The 19698-nt window shown below is 52.9% G+C and overlaps 1 protein-coding gene across 1 annotated transcript in view; it reads left to right on the forward strand.

Annotated features, from left to right (window-relative positions):
- The window catches only part of CRACR2A (calcium release activated channel regulator 2A), a 96395-nt gene that overhangs the window by 14555 nt on the left and 62142 nt on the right, over nucleotides 1–19698 (forward strand). Inside the window, exons 5-6 of the mRNA XM_075553385.1 lie at nucleotides 13858–13948; nucleotides 17893–17988. Coding sequence (XP_075409500.1) covers nucleotides 13858–13948; nucleotides 17893–17988 — 187 coding nt within the window. The remainder of the gene's footprint in view (nucleotides 1–13857; nucleotides 13949–17892; nucleotides 17989–19698) is intronic.

The following is a 19698-nucleotide window of genomic DNA, read 5'->3' on the forward strand; positions in this document are numbered from 1 at the left end:
TGACTTGATCTCTCCTGAACCTCAGTTGCTCCCCTCTAAAATAAAGGAGGTGGATTCATTTATGTGTTTATTTCCCTCACCTCATCCTAACACCCCCACACTGATCCTTGCTTGCCTGCGGGACCCCAGAATTCAGGCGGTTACTCCCAGAGAGGAGGGTAATCACAGCCTGAATGGGTGGACACTCACCTAGGCATGGCCTGGAATGGTCTCTGCAGGCTGATATCTGCCAGGCCCACACTTTCTCCAGGAGAGATGAGTGACCCCCTCCCCCACCCCGACTGAGGAGCCTCCAGCTCTGGGTCCATCTGTTGTGCAGCAGCCTCTATTGGGGCTTTCACACAAATCCAGGAATGCCTTTCAAAGGCTTTGAGATTAAAGTCAAGGCCACTCTTGGCAGCTTGTGCAAAACTAGCTGAGGTTTCCCAGCACCTCCCCACCCGTCCTCCCTCCGTGTGAACATCCTTGTGGGTTCCCTCAGCCTTGGGGGGTCAGCTGATCCATGCACACTCCCAGCTGGGGAACTCCGAGGGGTGGGGTGACCGCTTGATGCTGAGCTCCCCGGCCAGTCCCATTTCCTCTTGTCCTCTGGATGCAGATCCTGAGCAGGCCACTGGCGTTGGGGTCAGGAGCATTCTGAGTTCTTGCTCAGGGGCTGTGCTGTGCGACCTTCAGCGCTCGCTGAACACCCCAGGCCATCCATTTCCTGCGAGAGTTGGATGTGTGTGTGTGTGTGTGTGTGTGTGTGTGTGTGTGTGTGTGTGTGTTTCGAACGTTTTGTGATTCAAAGTCACGGGGAGAAACGCACATTCCTTTCTGACGCTCACCCACTTGCACGTGTGCGCCCCTGCAACAGAAGCTCCGTGGACAGACCTTGTCTTTATTAGCTGGGAGCCACTCTGGTCCCTTGAGGGTCATTGTCCTCTTCGGGTGAAGTGGTGACTTGTTGGCTAGCAAACCACAAGGTTAGCAGTTGGAGACTACCAGCCACTTGGAGGGAGAACGATAAGGCTTTCTACTCCCGTGAAGAGTCCCAGGCTCAGAAACCCACAGGGGCAGCTCTACCCTGTCCCACAGGGACACCGTGAGTCCCACTCCATTGAGCACCACCTGGATAGGATGACCTCAAAGGGCCCTTGTAGCTCAGAAAGCGCCCACTGTATAGGCGCTGCTGTTGGTGTGTGCCCTTCCATTGAGTCAAGGTCATTCTAACTCAGAGTGATGCTCCGGGGCAAGTGCAGCTGCCCATGGGATTCCTGGGGAGATAGTATCCGTATGGGAGCAGATCCAGCGGCCACCTCATGGACTTCACTTTCATGCCGCCAGGTCTCCTCATCTGTAGGGTCTTGCCTATTTAAACGGGATTCTGGTCTTTGAAAATGGATGCAGGTGAACTTCAGTGATCCTGGGACATCTTCCTGGAGAAGAGGCAGGCGTTGGACAGCATGAGCTTGTTGTGGGAGGCAGGCGGGTCATCCAGGCCTTACTGAGGGCAGAAGGAAGAAGCTGGGAGGCAGGACCCGGTGCAGTCAGAGAGGAATCCTGAGATGGGAAGCGAGTGCCCGTAGGTTCCTCCAGGAGCTGCATCTTCCAGAGGATGGGGTGGTGCCGCTCCATCTGCGAAGCAAGCTTCCCTTCCCGGGAAGCAAGCATCCCGCTGCGTGCCCCACCCAGGGTGAGACACCACCTGAACCCCTCCGCTGTGCCTGTCCTCGGTTCAGAAGACAGAAGACAAGAGTCCTTATTCTTGGATGGCTTACCATCCTACTGGTGAGGTAGAGCTTTCAGACCCAGACCAACCCACAGGAAACTGCAGCTGCCACAAAGCTGGCCAGCGACACCCACCCTAACCACCCCCTAACCCCCATGCAGCTGAAGCATCGGATGTGCTCCTGGTGGCCGTGGTGGTGGTGGCTGCCTCAGTTTCCCCACCTTTTCCAAACCATACACCTTGCTGTATTTCTCTCAGAGCCCAGAGCAGATGGGACCAGCACCTGGGGACCTGAGCCTGGCCAGGAGGGATGCAGACTTCCTGTCCCCAGATTTCTAAGCAAGGGGCCTTGACCTTCAAGGGTCACCAGTCTTGCTGCAGGAAGCAGTCTCTGCAGTCCTCCTGGGACTTGGGGAGGAAGGGGGAGGCAGCGGAGCTGAACTGAGTGCTTGGGGAAAGCTCCCGAGAGCCCATGGCAGGAGACCCATTCTCAGAGTGTCGGAGGCCACAGTCAGGAAAAACCCAGCAACCGCCCCAACTCACTGCCACGATGCAGTCTGTGGTTGCCACCCTCACCCGCGTTTTAGGGGAGGAGGGATGAGGCCAGTCTGGGGAATTCAGCCTCCCGCTTTGGAGCCAGGTCATCATCTGCCCAGTGTTCCCCCGTCCCCTGGCACTGGGCTTCCCGCGGCATCTTCAGAGCTAGGAGGCCCCTATGAGACAGCCCCCCTCCAGCTGCTTCTTACCTGGAGCGGTGTCATGGACTGCCAGACTGTGGCACCCGGCTCCCAGCCACCAGCCAAGGACCTGCTACTCGCGGGTGTGGAGCTTCGGAACAGGCCACGTTGACAAGGGCTGTAGGGAAAGGCCCTCGTTTCCGTGGCCTGACCTCCAGAAACCAAGTTCCTGATTCCGATACAGGCCAGGGGAGCACCGTCTCTGTGGGTTTCCAAGGCTGGAACTCTTTGATGGGAGTAGCAAGCCCCGTCTCTCTCCTGAGGAGCAGCGGGTAGTTTCAAACTGCCAACCGTGCGGATTGCAACCCAACACATAACACTATGGCATCAGGGCTTCTCGGCCTGACCCCCGATAGGGCCCAACCCACACTACACCCCGGCCAGCAGTCAGTTCTGACTCACAGCGGCTCTCCAAAGGCTTTCTGAGGCAGTTTGTGTTCCCAGTAGCAGACAGCCGGCCTCATCGTCCCCCTGCAGAGCTGCTGGTGGGTTTGAGGCCCCAACCTTGCACTGGCAAGTCCAGTGCTCCCCCCTCTGCACCCCCGGGATCCCTTGCAGCTAGGGCGGCAAAGAGCAAGCATTGCAGGCAGCTTTGATTTGTGCCAGAGCAGAGCTACAGAGGGTGTCCAATGGCTGGTTTTCCAAAACCCATGACCGGCCTTTCTTCCCGGCTGCCTCTGGGGACGCTCACACCTCCCACCATCTGGTCCACAGCTGAGCGCCTCCCCTGCCCTGCTCTTTCAGGTCAGCAAATAAAGCATCCTCCTTGGGGCCAGTAGCCCTCGTGACCCACAGGCTCTCAAGGACCTGGGGGAAACCCTGACTGTGGTCGTTGAGTGTTGATGATCAATTCCGAGACTTGGCTCCCATGGAGTCTAAATCCGTGTTGTAGGCATGAGGGCCCAGGACTCGGCAGCTGAGCACACATCCTGGGTGAGTCTGATGCAGGCCACTCATCGACCCCACTGTGAGAAGAGTTGCTTTGAGTTTTTCACTCAGAATATGTATCTATCAGCTGGCACAGCTAATCCCCAAACACCCTTGGGGTCCGCCATTCCTCTCCTGTTTCCAGAGAGGAGGCCAGAAGGCCTCTGGGAGGGCTGTGGGGAAACCAGGCCCAGACGGTGTATGCATGTTGTTATCTGAGTCCAAGGCACCCTTCTGCATGGCCCGGAGGGCAAAGGGAAAGGCGGGGCTTGTTGGTGCTCTAGGTGCATCCTGGGCGTGCTGGGTAAACCTGGCTGATGAAAAATGGTTTCCTTTATGGGATGGACTCACGCTGCAAAGCTGGTTTCTACAAGGCAGCAGAATCTAATTAGCTGACGAACCATCCATCTTAAGAATCCAATTGGCGATTTCACAGCCTTGGCATTTTTGCACACCCTTAGATTTCCTCTTTATTCTGCCCTGCTCCAGTCGTCCAAGTGTGTGTGTGAGAGAGAGACAGAGTCAGAGTCAGAGCCGGAAAAAGCCAGAGATACTGGTTTCAGGGAAAGCAAAACTGTCCCTAGGAATTTCTCCTTTCAGTGCAGAGACTGCAGCAGCCTGGAGGAGTTGGCAGGGGGCAGTGGTGAGTTGGAATCCCTAACCTACCGTTCTCATCCCAAGTACACAGCAGGCTGAGCTGAGCTTACCCTCATTTTCTGCTTGAACAAATAACAGGCGTGGCATGTCTTGTCTCCCCAGCCTGGGGTCAGTGCGTGGCCACTGGCGGGATAGGTAGCCACCCTTCTTATGTCGCTCCCCAGCAGCACAGCCCCATTCCTGACCTGCCCCTGTGGGACATCGAGTCACTGATCACGGCCCTCCGAGCCACAGTCTCTGACTGTGGCCTCCTGGCTTGAGGAGCTGTAACGCTGAGCACTGCTAGCAGCAGGCTTGCCGGCAGAGTGGAGGGGCTCCAAAAACCACACTCACCGCCGCCAAGTCAAGGTCGATGCATAGCGACCCTACAGGCCACGGAAGAACTGTCCCCGTGAGTTTCTGAGACTAACTCTTTATGGGAGCAAATGGCCACATCATTCTCCCGAGGAGCGACTGGTAGTTTCGAACTGCTGACTTTGCAGCTAGCAGCCTAAGACTTACCCACTGCCCCTCTCGGGTTCCCCTAGGCTCCTCCAGAATTGGTCAAAATTCTCCCTCTGAGCTCACAATGGTTACTCTCCAAAGCTCTGCCTTTAGGTTCAGCCTCTAAAATCTAGAGACTTGTCATTTCTTCTCTCCAAGGTCAAAACCATATACCTTCATTTGGGAAAGGAAGAAGCTGCATTGGTTTGGGGTTGGGTTTTTTTGTTTGTTTGTTTGGCCTGGAATAGGTTCAGCACACTCCTGCCTAGACATTGGGGAATGAACTAGATGACTTTATGAGGCCCCCTGAAGTTCCAATCCATTTCCTTCCAAAGTGAGAGAGGGGGAACAGGAGGAAAAGCTGTGACCAAGGAGGGATCCATCAATGCGATGTCCTGGGCTGGACCATTAGCCGGAGGCCTGTTGGTATCTAGCATCATGCTCCTGTCCAGGGTAGCGCTGTAACTCACTGTGTGCGCACTACTCTGTGAAGGTTAATTAATTCTCACAGTTCCTGTGGGAGGCTGGCAGGCTAAGTTATTGCTAACTACATCTCACCTTCCAGTCCCCGAGAACAGTCTGCAGAGGCTTCTGAGAACCGAGGTCTAGTATTTGTATCTGAATCACTCCTTCACTATCCTTCCTTCTCATACATTCCTTCTCCATCCCACCCCTAGCTCTCCAGAAGCCCTGCTCTCTCTCTCTCTCTCTCTCTCTCTCTCTCTCTCTCTCTCTCTCTCTCTCTCTCTCACACACACACACACACACACACACACACACACACACACACACACACCATCGTTTATAGAGAAAGCGTTTGCCACATTCAGACACACTGGGTGACCGTTTGCCCACACAATTAGCCCTGGGATTTTTAACCTAGGTTTCAGGAGGACTTGCACATTCAGATCCATCACTGCCCTGAAGACATCTTCAGGGGGGAAAAACCCTTACACCTTCCCCTCAGCTGCCAAAAGCCTCTCTTCTCTGGATTCATCTTTTCTTAATGTTTCCCCCTAAGATTTCTGCCGTCCTCTCACCAGTGGAGCAGACAGCCCCCCCCACTTCCTGTCGGCTGGGGCGCTGAGGTCACAGCTCCAGTCAGACAGAGCGCAGGCGGAGTCCAGCCTCATGGGCATGCCTCTCCTCCTTGTTCCTCAGTTCTGGGCCACTTCATCACTGGACCTGGTGCTCTTAGATGCCAAATTCCTGGTAGGCAGAGTGCCTAACTTAAAACGTACGTTGTTTTACCCAAAAGTACTTCAAGAAGGGCTTAATCAGCATTTTCTAAGGCAGGTAATGATGCTATAGGCCCCAGTCTCCTCTCTGAGCCACCCCAGGGTTTGACCCTACCCCATGTCCTTTTACCTTGTCCCATCCCAGCACCACGTTTCCTCATTTCTGCACAGGGCTTCACACCACATGAGGGGGTATCCAAAGCAATCCAGAATCTTTTTTTTTCAAAGCTACATATTTAAATCCCCCTCTCCCCCCAAAGTACTCTCCATTACGCTTAATACATTTGTCAAATCTGCGATTCCAACTTGGAAACATTTTTCAAACTCATCTGTTTGGATGGCTGATACCATGTCCCTCCTTTTTTCCCCTTCACCTCTTCTATGTTGTCGAATCGTTGTCCTTTCAGATCCCTCTGCATTTGAGGAAACAAAAGTTGCAGGGTTCAAGGTCAGGTGAGTCAGGTGCAAGGGGCAAGAGAGGCATGCTGTTTTGTGCCCCAAACTGGTGCACCGAGATGGCTGCATGAGCAGGTGCACGGTCATGGTGGCAAAACCAATCCCATGTCTGCCATAAATCAGGCCTCTTTTTGGTTGCACACTGTTATGCAATCTTTTCAGAACCTCTAAATAGAAAGTTTGATTAACAGTCTGACCTGGTGGAACACACTCCAAATGTATTACTACAAGTAAACATTTTCATCCATTTGGGAAGTTGATGGACAGATGCCCAGACAAGGTTTGTCATAAATCAAGATTTTACCTTTTTGAAATGAGAAAACCACTCATACACTTGAGTTTTCCCCATAGTGTTGTCTTTATAAGCTGTGTTCAACATCACAATAGTTCCTGTGGCATTTTTCCCAAGCAGGAAACAAAATTTCAGAGCTGCATGCTCTTCTCTTAAATCGGCCATCACACACACAAAAAAAGAAGTTTGAGCAAAACTGCTTTTACGAAAAAAATCCACTATGACCAGAGAGAAACTTCCCACTTGGTGCGCCAACTCAGAGTGAGTTTCTGGATGCTCACATAGCAGGAAATCTGTGTGCTACGAAGCTCCACCAGTGACATTTTCCCCATTTTTTAGAGGGTACCCCATTGTATACACCAAACTGTCCCATGCTTCACATCCAGGTTCTACTTGCCCCTTGGCTGGTCTCTAAAGAAATTACAGAGCAGTGACTCTGAACAGGATTCATAAGCCCCTACAGAACTACAGAGAATGAATTTATTAACTCCATTCTAGCTATGACACATTCTCGTACATGATTCTATTTAATTCTCACAACTTTCTTTAAATTTGCCCTCATGATTTTTTCAGATCCCAGATCTGAAAATCCTAGAACATTCTAGGCTATCTGAGGTAATGTGTCTTGCCCAAGGCCAGGAGGCTTGGGTGGTAGTCCGGGTCGACTAGAGAAACAAATTCATAGACACTCATGTGTAGATAACAAAGAGCTTCCTATAAAAAGAGCAATTGTACATTAAGAAAACATCCCAGCCCAGTCCAGTTCAAGTCCATTAGTCTGATATTAGCCCATATGTCTGATACCAGTTTATAAATTCCTCTTCAGACACATGCAACACATACATGATGCTGAATGCAGGAAGATCACAAGCCAGTGACTGGAAAGTCTTGTGGATCCAGTGGCAATGGAAGCATCTCAGCGCTGGCGTGGGTCTCCAGGTGGCTCCTTCAGCTCCAGGGCTCTGGCTCTATCAGCATAACTCCATGTAGCTTGCCAACAGGAATGTCTCTCAGGGAGACAGGCAGAGAATGTGTCTGCCCCACCTTCAGGGAGGAAGACATGAGTTCTCAGAATCCTCAAGAGAAGGCCATGCCCACACAGAGGTCTTGTGGGCTGTGACCTGATTGCAGGCTAGATTCCACCCCTTCGCAAGTTGACAGATTCTATAGCTACTGCAGCTTGTAAATAGGAGAGCCAAGAATTGAGCCCAGATCTTCTGACTTGGTGTCTTGTAAGCTCTGACCCAACCATAGCTGTGTCTACAGTCAGGTTATGACTTAGATTATGCTAGAGCATGCCAGGGGAGTGATCTTAGCCATGACAGGGAAAGATAAAGGAGAGGGAGGTTGTAGTATTTGTGACCATTGTTAACCCTGGCTGACGCTCTCCATACACCTGTCCTTCTGTTCCACTAGGAACTCATGCCTTTTCCTCCTCTCTTCCACGGTCTACCTCTTCTCTCCTTACGCTTTCCCTCGTAGCTCAGAACGAGTGGGGTGAGATGTGAGAGATTGAAAGGATTAAGTAGGCCCTGCCTTGGGATGGTGTTTCGAGAGTGTTTAAGAGAAGACAGGTTGAATAGGGATGACCACATAATATTGATTAACGGCTCAGCGAGTTCTTTATTGTTGATGTGCTGGTCCTTGTCATTGTTCGGTATACCAGTGGCATGAACAAAGGAGAGAAGGGAAACTATTTTGTAGTAGAAAGGAGTAGCTTCCTTCAACAAGAGAAGGAACCTTGGTGGCACTAGATGTAAATGCTTGGCTGCTAACCAAAAGGGCCGTCGTTTGAACCCCTAGCTGCTCCACAGGGAAAGGATGTGACAGACTGCTTCTGCAGAGATCTACAGTCTCCCAAACCCTATGTGACGGTTCTGCTCTGCCCCTAGGGCTGCTGTGAGTCAGAATATACTCGAGGGCAGTGGGCGGGTGGGGCTTAAACAAGATACAACAGCTACAAACCTTTATGCGCCAAGTAACACAGCAGCAAATTGCAGAAATTGTCAGAAAAACAAAGAACACGCGATAAAGCAAAAATCTAGAAGACTTGAACACACGTATTTCGGAACTTGACACATTAGTCAGGCAAAAGGTAAATAAGCAGTGAATTATCTCAAATGAAATAATAGAGCTTAATTTAAGAAATGCATACGGAATCGCGTACCTTACAAACAGAATAACTTGTTTCTCATAGGAATCATGCAACATTGGCATGCTTTTGTCTATGATGGAAAAGTTAATAAACACCAGAAAATAAATATCCCTCCTTATCAGTTCAGGAGGGTTCCTATTATCATTTCATCTCCATTTTTCCCCTGAACTTCTTGAAGGTCCCTTTGACTTCAGGACAAGTAGAAATCATTAGTCTATAATTTCAGAAATCACATTTGGATCAAGTAAATCATCAAAGCAATCACTTTAGCTTATAGGCTAGTTTATATTCTGAGGGAAGATTCCAAATATGAACAAAAATTTGGAAGGCCATTGAGTGACCCACTGGGATCCAGGAAGACAGTGATTGGTAGAAGGATGGACGGAATCTAACAAACATCAGATCCAACAAAATTAGGTTTGATTGAGATGAGTCCAAAACTTTAAGGGCAAAAGCAGACTGTAGGGGTGGTCTGGTTCAGTTGTACCATCTTTAAAAGCAACAGTGACTCAGACATTAGGGTTTGTGGTTTGTGTTGACAAACAGGTTCAGCATTGTTAACTCCAATGTGGCTGCCCAAGACAGCAAATGGAACTTAGCCTTCAGGAATAGATACGCAGCACCTAAAACAAAGGAGTCGGCTCTCATCTGTACTGGTCAGCCGCACACGGTGGGCATTTGTCCAGGTTGAGTCTTCATGCTTGAGAAAGACAAACGAGAGCCCACTGAGAGGAGAGTGAAGGAAATGGCGAAGGAATTGGTCACCGCCACCATTCCCCTAGCCTCCCACCCCAAATAATTCGTGTGTTAGAGGAAGTGAGGAGGCTTAGCCTAAGTTCAAAGTCATGTCTTGAAGTCTTATTACTGATGTCTGAGGGGCTTTTATGCAGAGGGAGTGCGTCAAGGAGAGAGGGATTTGGAATTCCAAAGTATTCCAAGATGATAGAATTTCCTAGAGAGACAGCAAGCTCCCCGTTACTTCAAGTGTTTCCCCCTAAAACCAAAACCAAGTGCACTGCGGTCAAATCTATTCCAACTCATAGCGGTCCCCAAGGACAGATTAGACTTGCCCCATAGGGTTTCCAAGGCTGTAAATCTTGATGGGAGCAGACTGCCACATTTTTCTCCCCTGGCGCAGCTGGTAGGTTCAAAGTGTCACCCTTTTGGTGTGCAGTCTTGCACTTACACCATCGTGCCCCTGGTTTATGCATAAATACCTGATGGGGACATTCGCAGCAAGACTTTCACTGGGAGGTAAAATTCCCATGGAGTCTAGTTGCTCCCATCATGGACCATGAGCTTCTGGGTTTGGTACCTGCAGCCCTAAATTTTCCTTTTACAGGCTTTCAGCATTACTGTTTTGCCCTTCTTTGAAAGGCATTGAAGATGGAGATCGAGGGGTCCAGCTGTGGGTGCTCAATGCCTCATTGAGACCCTATGAACCCCAAAGAGAGAGCTCTTCAAAGCAGTTGAGACTGAAATGTCACGGGTTCAAATGAAGACATACGGTGGGTCTGGAGAAGGGTTCATCAAGGACAGGAAGTGATGGAGAAACGCTCACAGACAAGATGCCAAAGGCTAAGTTTGTGTAGCCAGGCACCGCGAGTGGCTGGGAGACTGGTTGCGAAGAGGTATCACGCATATGATAAGCAGGCACGATCCGTCGCCTTTATCCTCTGGCGGCAGAAGATGGTGATCCCAGCGGGACCACCAACCGCCACATGGGCAGATGCATAAGAGTGCCTCTCAAGATGACTGCTCCCACCGCCGCTGTGCCGCTCCCCGCAGGTGCAGGCTCTGGGCTCTGCAGTGTCTATAGGTACAGCCCGTGTTGCTGATAGATTGGCCTGATGGTTTTTATTGACCAGCCTTTCTGTCCTTCATCTTCCTGCTCGCCCCTGCCCCGTTCCAAATCCAGCAGCCCTTTTGTGTCTGAAGTGAGAACCCCGCTCTCCCTAGAGGGCACTGCCCCTTGTCCTCTCCAGCCCACAACAACCGTTATAATAATAAATAACCCCCCCGGGTGTATTTAGGGTGTGGAGGTTCTCAGCGCTTTTCTCATGCATTCTCTGGATGGATGCTCCCGGCAGCGCTGGGAAGAGCAGAGGGCGTGCCTACCTTGTTGCGACTTGGGCACGAGAATGAGGACACAGTTGGTTCTGGGTCAGAACCCAGGCCTTTCTTCTGATCCCGGGGGTGCTGGTTGGCTTCGTGTGAACATCAACTCAGTTCTCATTCCCAGAACTGGGGTGTCTGATGGTGGTCCGGCTGAGTCCATCACACCCTCTGGGGCAGGGACTTTGGGTTATTGGTCTTTGTAACTGTCATAGGTCAGTGACCAGAGACAGCACAGAATTAGGCTTCATGTGGCCATGGAGACATTGACAGCCCCACAAGTTACCGAGGTCTGAGAAGTCCCCGAGCGACCAGCTTTTTTCCAAATCATTGTCATCCACTTGCTTCTGTGTCCTGCGTCTGGTTAGGCCAGGACCACTGATGCCCACCTGGAGTCTGGGCTGCTTCGGTGTGAGTCCAGCTATGTGAGGAAGGGCTGGGAGGGGCACCAGTCCAGCCTACATCCGTCTTCCTTTTTTTCTTTTTTGTAGCGGTTTGCAAAACCACTCACTTTTCGACCAGCAAACTGACGTGTAAGCTCGAAAATTATGGAGTTTATTAACTTAATCAAATAAAACCTAGAGCAAAGTTAATATAACACATTTAATGATATTAGAGAATTAATGCCCTACATGGTTATTATGCATAATGGTACACAGTTTATATGAATGACTATAATTGGTATTGCTTGAATCGAGCCAAATTCATTTTTTAAGTTCCCTCACATCTCTTTCTCAGTTCTCCAGTATTTGGGTGCTTGGGCGGCACGTCTCGCGTGTTCTGTGGCGCTGTTTGCCGTGGAGCACAGGAAGATCATTTTAAAGTCCAAGAGAAGGCCATGATTCTTTCTACAAGCTCTTTCAAAGGCGCATCTATTTCTGTCCCTAAAAGTGTCTTCTATTTGACTGCACAGGGCACTTTCTCTTATTTTCCCTCCATATTTTTATGTTATTCAGTACAGGTGAGATGAGGAAAAAAAAGTAGAACACCCCAAACATGTACCAATATGAGAGGCCCAGTGTTTATCCAAAAAGACACGTGTTGCACCTGGAGTGTCAGACACCCCTGTAGAGGTGGGACCCTAGCTCAGGAGGCTTTGGCGGTCTGTTGCTTTTGCTGGCTGGCATCCTGGCCATTGCGACATAGTTGCCCGGCCCTGGTTGCTCTTCTTCAGAGTGGAGCTAAGAGAGAGACTCAGAGGCTGGTGTTCCCAACAGGGACTCTGCCCCCTGTGTCTGAGTCTCTCGATGCTTCTGTAGACCTGGAAGAACAACACTGGCGCTGGGGCCTGACTCCCGACTTACTGCTCAGCCTGTGCACACTGTGCAGGTGTCCCCAGCAGGGGAGGGGGTGGGGCATCAGAGTGCGGTGGGATGAAGCCTCCGGCAGCAGGAAACGTCTATGTGGAGCCTCAGGTCAATGTAAAGGGTACCAACTGCAGGGGGCTCCCCAAAATCAGGATGTTCTTGTCCCCCATTATGTTTTGCTTCAGAATCGCCCCCACGCTTCCAAGAACGGTTTCCTCAATAACTGATGTTTCTTACTTGAGTGAAGGGGCTCCCTGATCAGGCTTGCTGAAAGTCCTGGGGGCAACTGCAAGGTCGGCCATTCAAACTCACTATCTGATCCCCAGGAGAATGATGAGGCTGTTTGCTTATATAATATGATTTACAGCCCGGGAAGCCCCGGGGAGCCATTCTAGTCTGTCGTAAAGGGTGTCTATGAGTCGGAATTGACTCAGTGGCAGGGGATTTGGAGGTTGGCCTATCATTCAAATTCAGGGTGCCATTGCTGTTAGGTACCATGACGTCAGTTCCGACTCACAGCTGCCCGCCCCCCCATGTGGAATAGAACAAGACCCTGCCTGGTCTTGCGCCAGTCTCGCAATTGTTACTATGTTGCAGCCACTGTGTCAATTGGTCTCAAGGAAGTTCTTTCTCCTTTTCCTTGACCTTCTACTTTAGGGAGCATGAGAAAGTAGGTGGGTCCTTCCTGATAACAGGTCCAAAGCACGTAATACAGGTTTAGACTGACAAGGGCGCCCAAACTGCCAAAGCTTGCGGTCTGTGTGGGGGCTACAGGGTCATCTTCCCACTGGTGCCTGGACGTCCCTCACCAGGAGATGACGAGAGGGGGGGAGGGCGGCGGGCACAGGAGAGAAAGTGTCTGAAACTGCAACTACCTGGGTAATGAGAACTTCCCCTTGCAGTTCAAAGGCAGACGTATGATCCTTCCTGTTTGGATTTGGAGGAGTGTTAGAAGGGGGATGTAGTCCTGGGAGAAAAGAGGGCAGAGAAAAGGGAGGTTGGGGGTCCCTGGGGGTGATCTACAAATTTTGCCTCCATGGCTATTGGTGTCTGCTTAGGAACCACTGACTACTTGTCCAGTGGGGATCCCAGGAGTGGGGACGAGGACATGCCCTTATCATGTCCGTCCAGCCTGTACACTAGCCCTGCCCCTGGCAGTCTCTACCTGTGGCCCTGTGCCTGAGATCAGAGGGATGGTGGTCAGACCAACCTGGCTCCCTTCTTTTGGGATAGGTGGTAGTCATTCCTGCCATGGCATCTTTTGGGAATCTGCCGAGAAACATGGGTCCTGTAGATGTTGCCCCACACTTTCTGGGGGAGGATGGGGGGCTCTGATGTTTCAGGGTTAGGCAGCACTGATGGGGCACCCTTCAGAGAGCCAAACAAGAATGCACAGAGGAACAAGATACCCTGGGAGAAGCCCCCCCAGATGCAGCTTTGTTCTGCCAAGCAGTAGAGAGATCAGTGGGCAAGGGGAGTGGTGAGTCCAGCCAATGCCAGGGAGCTTGGGTTGATGGAAGACTCTGGGAAAACTTCACTGAGGATCGCTTTGAACCCGAGCACCAAGAGACATGAATATCTGGGTCAAGGAGAGGCTGTACCAGTACCCAACGTAGGTAGGCCTACTGGGTCACTCCTCCTGAGGAACTGATTCCTGCTCCACAGTCACCCCCATGCCCCACCAGCCCCCAGTGGGTCCTGGTCTCTAGGCTGCAGGAGTTGCCTCCCCAGGGAGTTAAGATGCACACATCTTCAGCGCCTATTTCCACCGCCCTGTAGGAAGATCGCAGACTATGATGAGGAAATCCAGCACCTCTACGAGGAGATGGAGCAGCAGATCAAGAGCGAGAAGGAGCAGTTTCTGCTGAAAGTAAGTGGCTGCCCCCCAGGCTCGGCTCTGGGCTCTGAGGGCCACCGCAAGCCGCCAGCTGGCTACTCTGTGAGAGCTGCTCCAAGCACCACCCCCTGCCCCCCGTTAGGCCCGCAGCCCTCCATCCACGCCACCACCCCTCTCCTCTCCTCTGGCTGCTTTTTCAAAGACCCTGTCACCTTCCAACACAGGACACCCGACTGCTGACCTCCCTCCTCCTGCGAGTGTGTGAACAGCCCCAGGAGCAGGGGGTCTATCTTCCTCTTCCTCAGGTAGCCTCAGCACCGAGCAGAGTCACACAGAGTCCACAGAGAGGTCCCGAATGGATGGAAGAGCGAGTGAATGAGTGGATGAAATGCAGCAGGGTAAAGGGAGATGGGCCCATGGGAACTGCCCCCTGGGAGACAGAATGGAAGGGAAAAGCTGCATGCTTTCTCCAGGAAAGGCAGCGTCCAGATTGGGACTGACGCTGGCCGTTCCTCAGGCCTGGGCACCTGCCCCTTCCACTCCCCAGGGAGCATTGCTGCCCCTCCCATCTTCTCAGACTCCAGGAAAATGGGATAGCAGAGGGCAAAAGCCTCCCACCCTCCTCAAGCGCTAGGGGAGAAAAGCAAAGCCTTGCCCCCCTTGTTCCTAGTCACCTGGAGCCTACCCACTCTCCAGTCATGCCCTCTGCCCTGGGGGTCAGTCCACGGCTCTGAGAACCTTCTCCTTGACCTCGCTACAACCAGGCCCTTCTGGAAAATGTCCAAAAACTCTCCATTACCCATTTTTGGGATAATTTAACAGCCTGCCTTTGGCCTTAAATGGCACTTCCCTCACCCCCATACACCCCTATCCCCCCCCCACACTCCACCCCCCCCACACGCAGACCTGCTTCTAAGTGCTGATCACGGCCACTGCCCCAGTCCTTTCCCCCTCCCTGATGCAGGTTGATTTGAATCTATTTTTAATGTTCTGCACCCCTGGATGATCCGCCCCACTGCTCCATGTATTACCACAGATGTCTGCCATCTTCAAGGGGAGCTCTGAATGCCTTTTAGAAAAACGCCAGCCATGCCCCCCAACTCCCGGAGGCTCCGCAGCATTTTCAGACTGTCCTCCTGTCTGTCTGGCCCCTGGCCCTCAGCAGAGCTGAGTAAAAGGGCAGCAGACAGAATGCACACAGGCCTCACCTAGAAGGCCAGACATCACTTTCTGAGACACCTGCTTTTTTCTTTCTAGTAGCAGGGGGCTTCCCTCTGGACCCCACAGATCCTGTGTGTGTGTGGGGGGGGGGGGTGAACCAGCCATGGTTCCAGAATCAAGCAGTGGGCCAAGAAATGGGCTGCAGAGGGGAGTGGGAAGAGGTTGGAGGGGGAGAAAAAATGCAAGAGCAAATGAACATCCCCTAAGGCAATTCTGTGAGCCCCGGTGCTGCTGGAGCCCCCCACCCCCTTCTCCCTCCTCCTTGCTTCCCAAGTCCGGGTGCCTTTAAAGCTTGATGTAGACTTAGGCTTCCAGTGTCCACAGGGACACTGGAAGATGCAGTGGACAGTGCTCGTAGGCTTTTAGATGATACTCAGCCGTCTGAGTGGGAATGCAGTGAGGAGCGTGGACGACCTACTGGGCCATCATGGGAGAGCCTGGCCCCTCTGACCAGGGCCTGGATGCTGGCTCTGCATTCAGTGGTGGATGTCGTTGTCCAGAAAGTGCTTTGTGACCCACAGCCTCATGTTCTAGCACAGGGGTCCTCAAACTATGGCCCGCGGGCCACATGCGGCCCACTGAGGACATTCATCCAGCCCGCTGGGTGTTTTTGCCCCATTTTGTTTTATACTTCAAAATAAGATATGTGCAGTGTGCATAGGAATTTGTTCATAGTTTTTTTTAAACTATAGTCCGGCCCTCCAAAGGGTCTGAGGGACAGTGAACTGGCCCCTTGCTTAAAAAGTTTGAGGACCCCTGTATCTAGCACAATAAACCAAAGCCGTGGCAGCTGAGTGGACCCCGACTCACGGAGACTCCTGGGGTGGGAGTAGAACTGTGTACCTGGGGTTTTCCACAGCCGACTTGGGGGACACGGTTTGCCAAGCTTTCCTTATGATCGCCGTCTGGGTGGACTTGGTGAGCAGCCGGGCTTCTTCGCCCCCGTTCTCCCTCCCCAAGGACTCCTCAGGAAACTGGACCCCTCCCCCCAATGCCACATTCTGGCACGGCCAGCAAGACTCCCACGGGGCCCTGGTGGGGACGGCAGGTGAGCACAGGGGTTCTAAGACCACTCAACATGCTGACATGGTGCACCTTGTACAGTGCAGAGTCCCTGCGACCAACATGCCAAGCGGGGGGCTGCCCTGTAAGAGCTCCCCTCGGCACAGCATGTGGTGCAGTGACCCAGTCACAGCCTCTCCCTGATCTGCCTGGAAATGCACAGAGGAACCAGGTAGCCTCTTCAGAAGGTGAGTCAGAGGAGAGAGCTGGGCATTAAGCCGAGAGGACCAGCAGCCTCTGTGCTCTGCTGCAGCTACCAGCTACCTGCCAGATGCGCTAACCATACAGAGCGGCCCCTGGAGGGTAGCATCTGGCAGCAGGCTGCCCCCTTGGAAAAGGGGCACTCCATGCCAACAGGAAGCCCAGGGAACGCCAGGAGGGAGTTCTAGAGAGGCGAGAATAGTTTCTGCCCATCTCCTGTGCGGCATCACCGTTCCCCCTTCAGGCAGGGGGTGTGCTGTGGGGCTGGGGGCCCGGTGCTGAGTGCCACAGAATCTATGTTGACTCATAGCGATCCTGTGGGTCAGAACAGAACTGCTCCCAGGGGCTCCAAAGCTGTATCAGCTAGGAGAGCGAGTCGTAAGGCCTCCCACCTGCCCCCCTACCTACATACACCCCTAAAAGTCCAGGAGGTGAAGCCACTGGGTTTGCGGCTGAGTGCTTCCCCGGTACCACCAGGACCCCTTCAAGGAGACGGAAACCCAAACTCCATGGCTCACAAGGATCGACCCTCCTCCTGGGGGTTCCCCAGATGCTCACCCTATGGGAGTGAAAAACCCGGTCTTTTTCCTTCAGAGCGCCTGGTGGTTTCAAACTGCAGACCTGGCGGCTGGTATTCCCAAGGAGGCAGGAGCAGGTGTTTCTGTTTCAACTCTGTGGACAAAGGAATGGGAATCCAGAAGAATAGGGGGCTTGTCCTGGACAACCCTGCCAGCTAGCTGTCTGGGCAAGGCCAATGCCCAGGCCCCAGCTCAGGGCCCTTAAAGCCAGACCTGCCTCTGTGGGGGCCCTGCTTCCTGGTACCAACCATGTGCCCCTCCTCTTCCAGTCAACTCTCGTCATGCCTGCAGTCAGGCCCTCAGCGACCCAACTCTGAAGCGGGGTGCTTTCAAGAAAGGGGGTTTCTGGAGGGGAGAAACCAGGACTGGGGAAAACTCAGTGGGAAAACTTGCGAGGGGGGTGTTGTCTCAGACCCTCAAGAGAAAGAAGTAGCCCCTCTGTGTTTCGAGGGCATTTAAGGGAGGTAAAGGGATGAAATGACAGCATCCAACATGGGACGGAATATTCCAGATGGGAGGGATCACAGAGGTCACCCCCCTACCCCACCAATCTCATCCTGTCTTCCAGTTTTTAGATGAGAAAACACAGGCCTGAGATTAGGCCTCAAATCCGTTTCCCTATCCAGTTGCCCTCGCTCTCCCTCCATCCCCCTGCAAACCTGCCCCCCCTTAGCAGCAGCACCTCCTTTGGGTGGAGGACAGCGTGTGAACCCAGCCTGCGTCATGTCTCCCTGTTTGCAGGCAGGCTGGGTGGCCGTGGAAGGCCTGCGATGCTGTGGGCTCGGGCCTCGCCTCCGAGGCTCTGAGATGGTGACGAGGTGTCCTGGATCTGCTGGGAGGCTGCTTTCATGTGAGGGGGGACATGTCCAGCTCAGGGACATCTGGGCTTCACAAGTCCCCTTTGTGGCTCGGCAGGACACAGAGCGGTTCAAGGCGCTCAGTCAGGACCTGCAGCAGCGACTGTCGGCTAAGGAGCAGGAAGTGGAGCAGCTCCTCCAGAAACAGAAAAGGGTAAGCTGCTGTCCGTGTGCTCCTGGTCTTTCTCGGCTTTTCGCTGGCGCTCGCTGCAGCGTTCTTTGATAACCCAAGAAGACCCGCTTCGCTTTACGCAAGAGAGCATTTGGAAGCACACATGGCCCTGAGCTAACCTCCTCTAATTCTTCAATGCCAGAGGTTGAGCTGGGAAAAGTTTCCAAAAACACCCCCATGAGACATCTGCAGTTTCCTACACTTAACACGCAGGACCCCCAGCCTGCCAACCCGTGGATCTGTGTCTCACGACCTGTAGAAGGAGGGAGAGAGGCTCCAGGACTGACGGGACACCGTGTAGTCACTGAGGTTCTGGGAGAGACTACGGATGGCTACGGATAGAGAATCTTCAAAGTCCATTTGTCCATCCTGGATGAGGGTCCTGAGTCTCCTTCGAGAGCCTTCCCACACCCTGCAGGTGGCACAGGAAGCATCTTCTCGGATGCACCCGAGCCCCCAGGGGGCACACAGGGCGGGGCCCACTGTGGCAGGGAAGTCAGGCCGATTTCCCCAGGGAGATGGGTCACTTGGGCAAGCGTCACACACAGGGGCCTCCTCTGCAAAGCAAGGGCTCACTGGAGAGAGGGGCCAGGCCATCACAGTCCCTGCTGGAACCCACCCCTGGACAGACCCAGACACATTGCTTCCCTTTGCAAGGAGACGACTATTGTTAGTAACACATGAAAATATGCTTGTGGACACAAGACACCCCATGCAGAGCCGCACCCCTGCTGCACCTCAAGCTGTGGACTGGGGGCACTTTGCTTCTGCAGCAAGCTGAATCGAACCCCCGGAACTGCCAGCTTGCCTTCCCCCACCCCTTCCACAGCCACATCTTGCTGCCTCTTCTCCTCCTCCCTGTTATGCATCACGCTGTTACCAATTAGATTTATCCCTCAAATGAATGATTGCCACTCGATTTAATTATGCCATGCTTGCCTGATTACATAGGGGCCTCTTGAGACTCACGAAATTCCGTGTTGTGGCTTCCTCCTCCCCTTCCTGGCCACGTTCATCAGACTAAATTCATGACGACGCATTTGCCCTGCTTTGGCTCTTCCTCCAGTGAGAGGCTCAGAAAGGCCGTTAGGCTCAACTGGCCCCCCCCCGCCCCCTTGGAAAAGCTGGGGCGATCAAACGGCCGCCCGTTTGCGTGCGTTTGTTCCTGTTGCTTTGGGGGTGCGAGGAAGAGATGCGTTCCGTTTGACCTGATTTTCCCCGTTTCCCAAAGGATGCCCAGGGGTCCTGGCTCCCCCCGCAGCCCCCGTGGGTTAAAGGAACGGGAGAATAAGGAGCATATTCCACGGAGAGATGCAGTCAATGGGTTTACTCTCAGGAATCAGGCCTGAGGAGGGTCTGCGATGGCAAAGGCCCCGCAGCTGCTCTCCGTCTCCACAAAGGGCCAGGGAAAAGAAGGGGACTTCAGGACAGCAGGAGAGAGCTCCGGTAGAGCTCAAGATGGGTTTGGCTCTGGAATGAAAGGCACTGTGGGCTGTGGGACTTCCTCTGCTGGGGGTCCCTGGATGGCGCAGCTGCTCACCCCGGGCTCCTTAGTGGCCCACTGCAGCTAGTGGAGAGACCAGATGTGCCCCAAGCTCCTCCTGGCTGCTGAAGTTAGTATGTGAGGACTGGGAAACAGGATGAGGCTTGAAGGCCCTGAGGTAGAACAGTGGGGGGGGGTGCCCACCAGTT

This window comes from Tenrec ecaudatus, chromosome 6 (assembly GCF_050624435.1).
Source record: "Tenrec ecaudatus isolate mTenEca1 chromosome 6, mTenEca1.hap1, whole genome shotgun sequence".
Classification (NCBI taxonomy): Eukaryota; Metazoa; Chordata; class Mammalia; order Afrosoricida; family Tenrecidae; genus Tenrec; species Tenrec ecaudatus.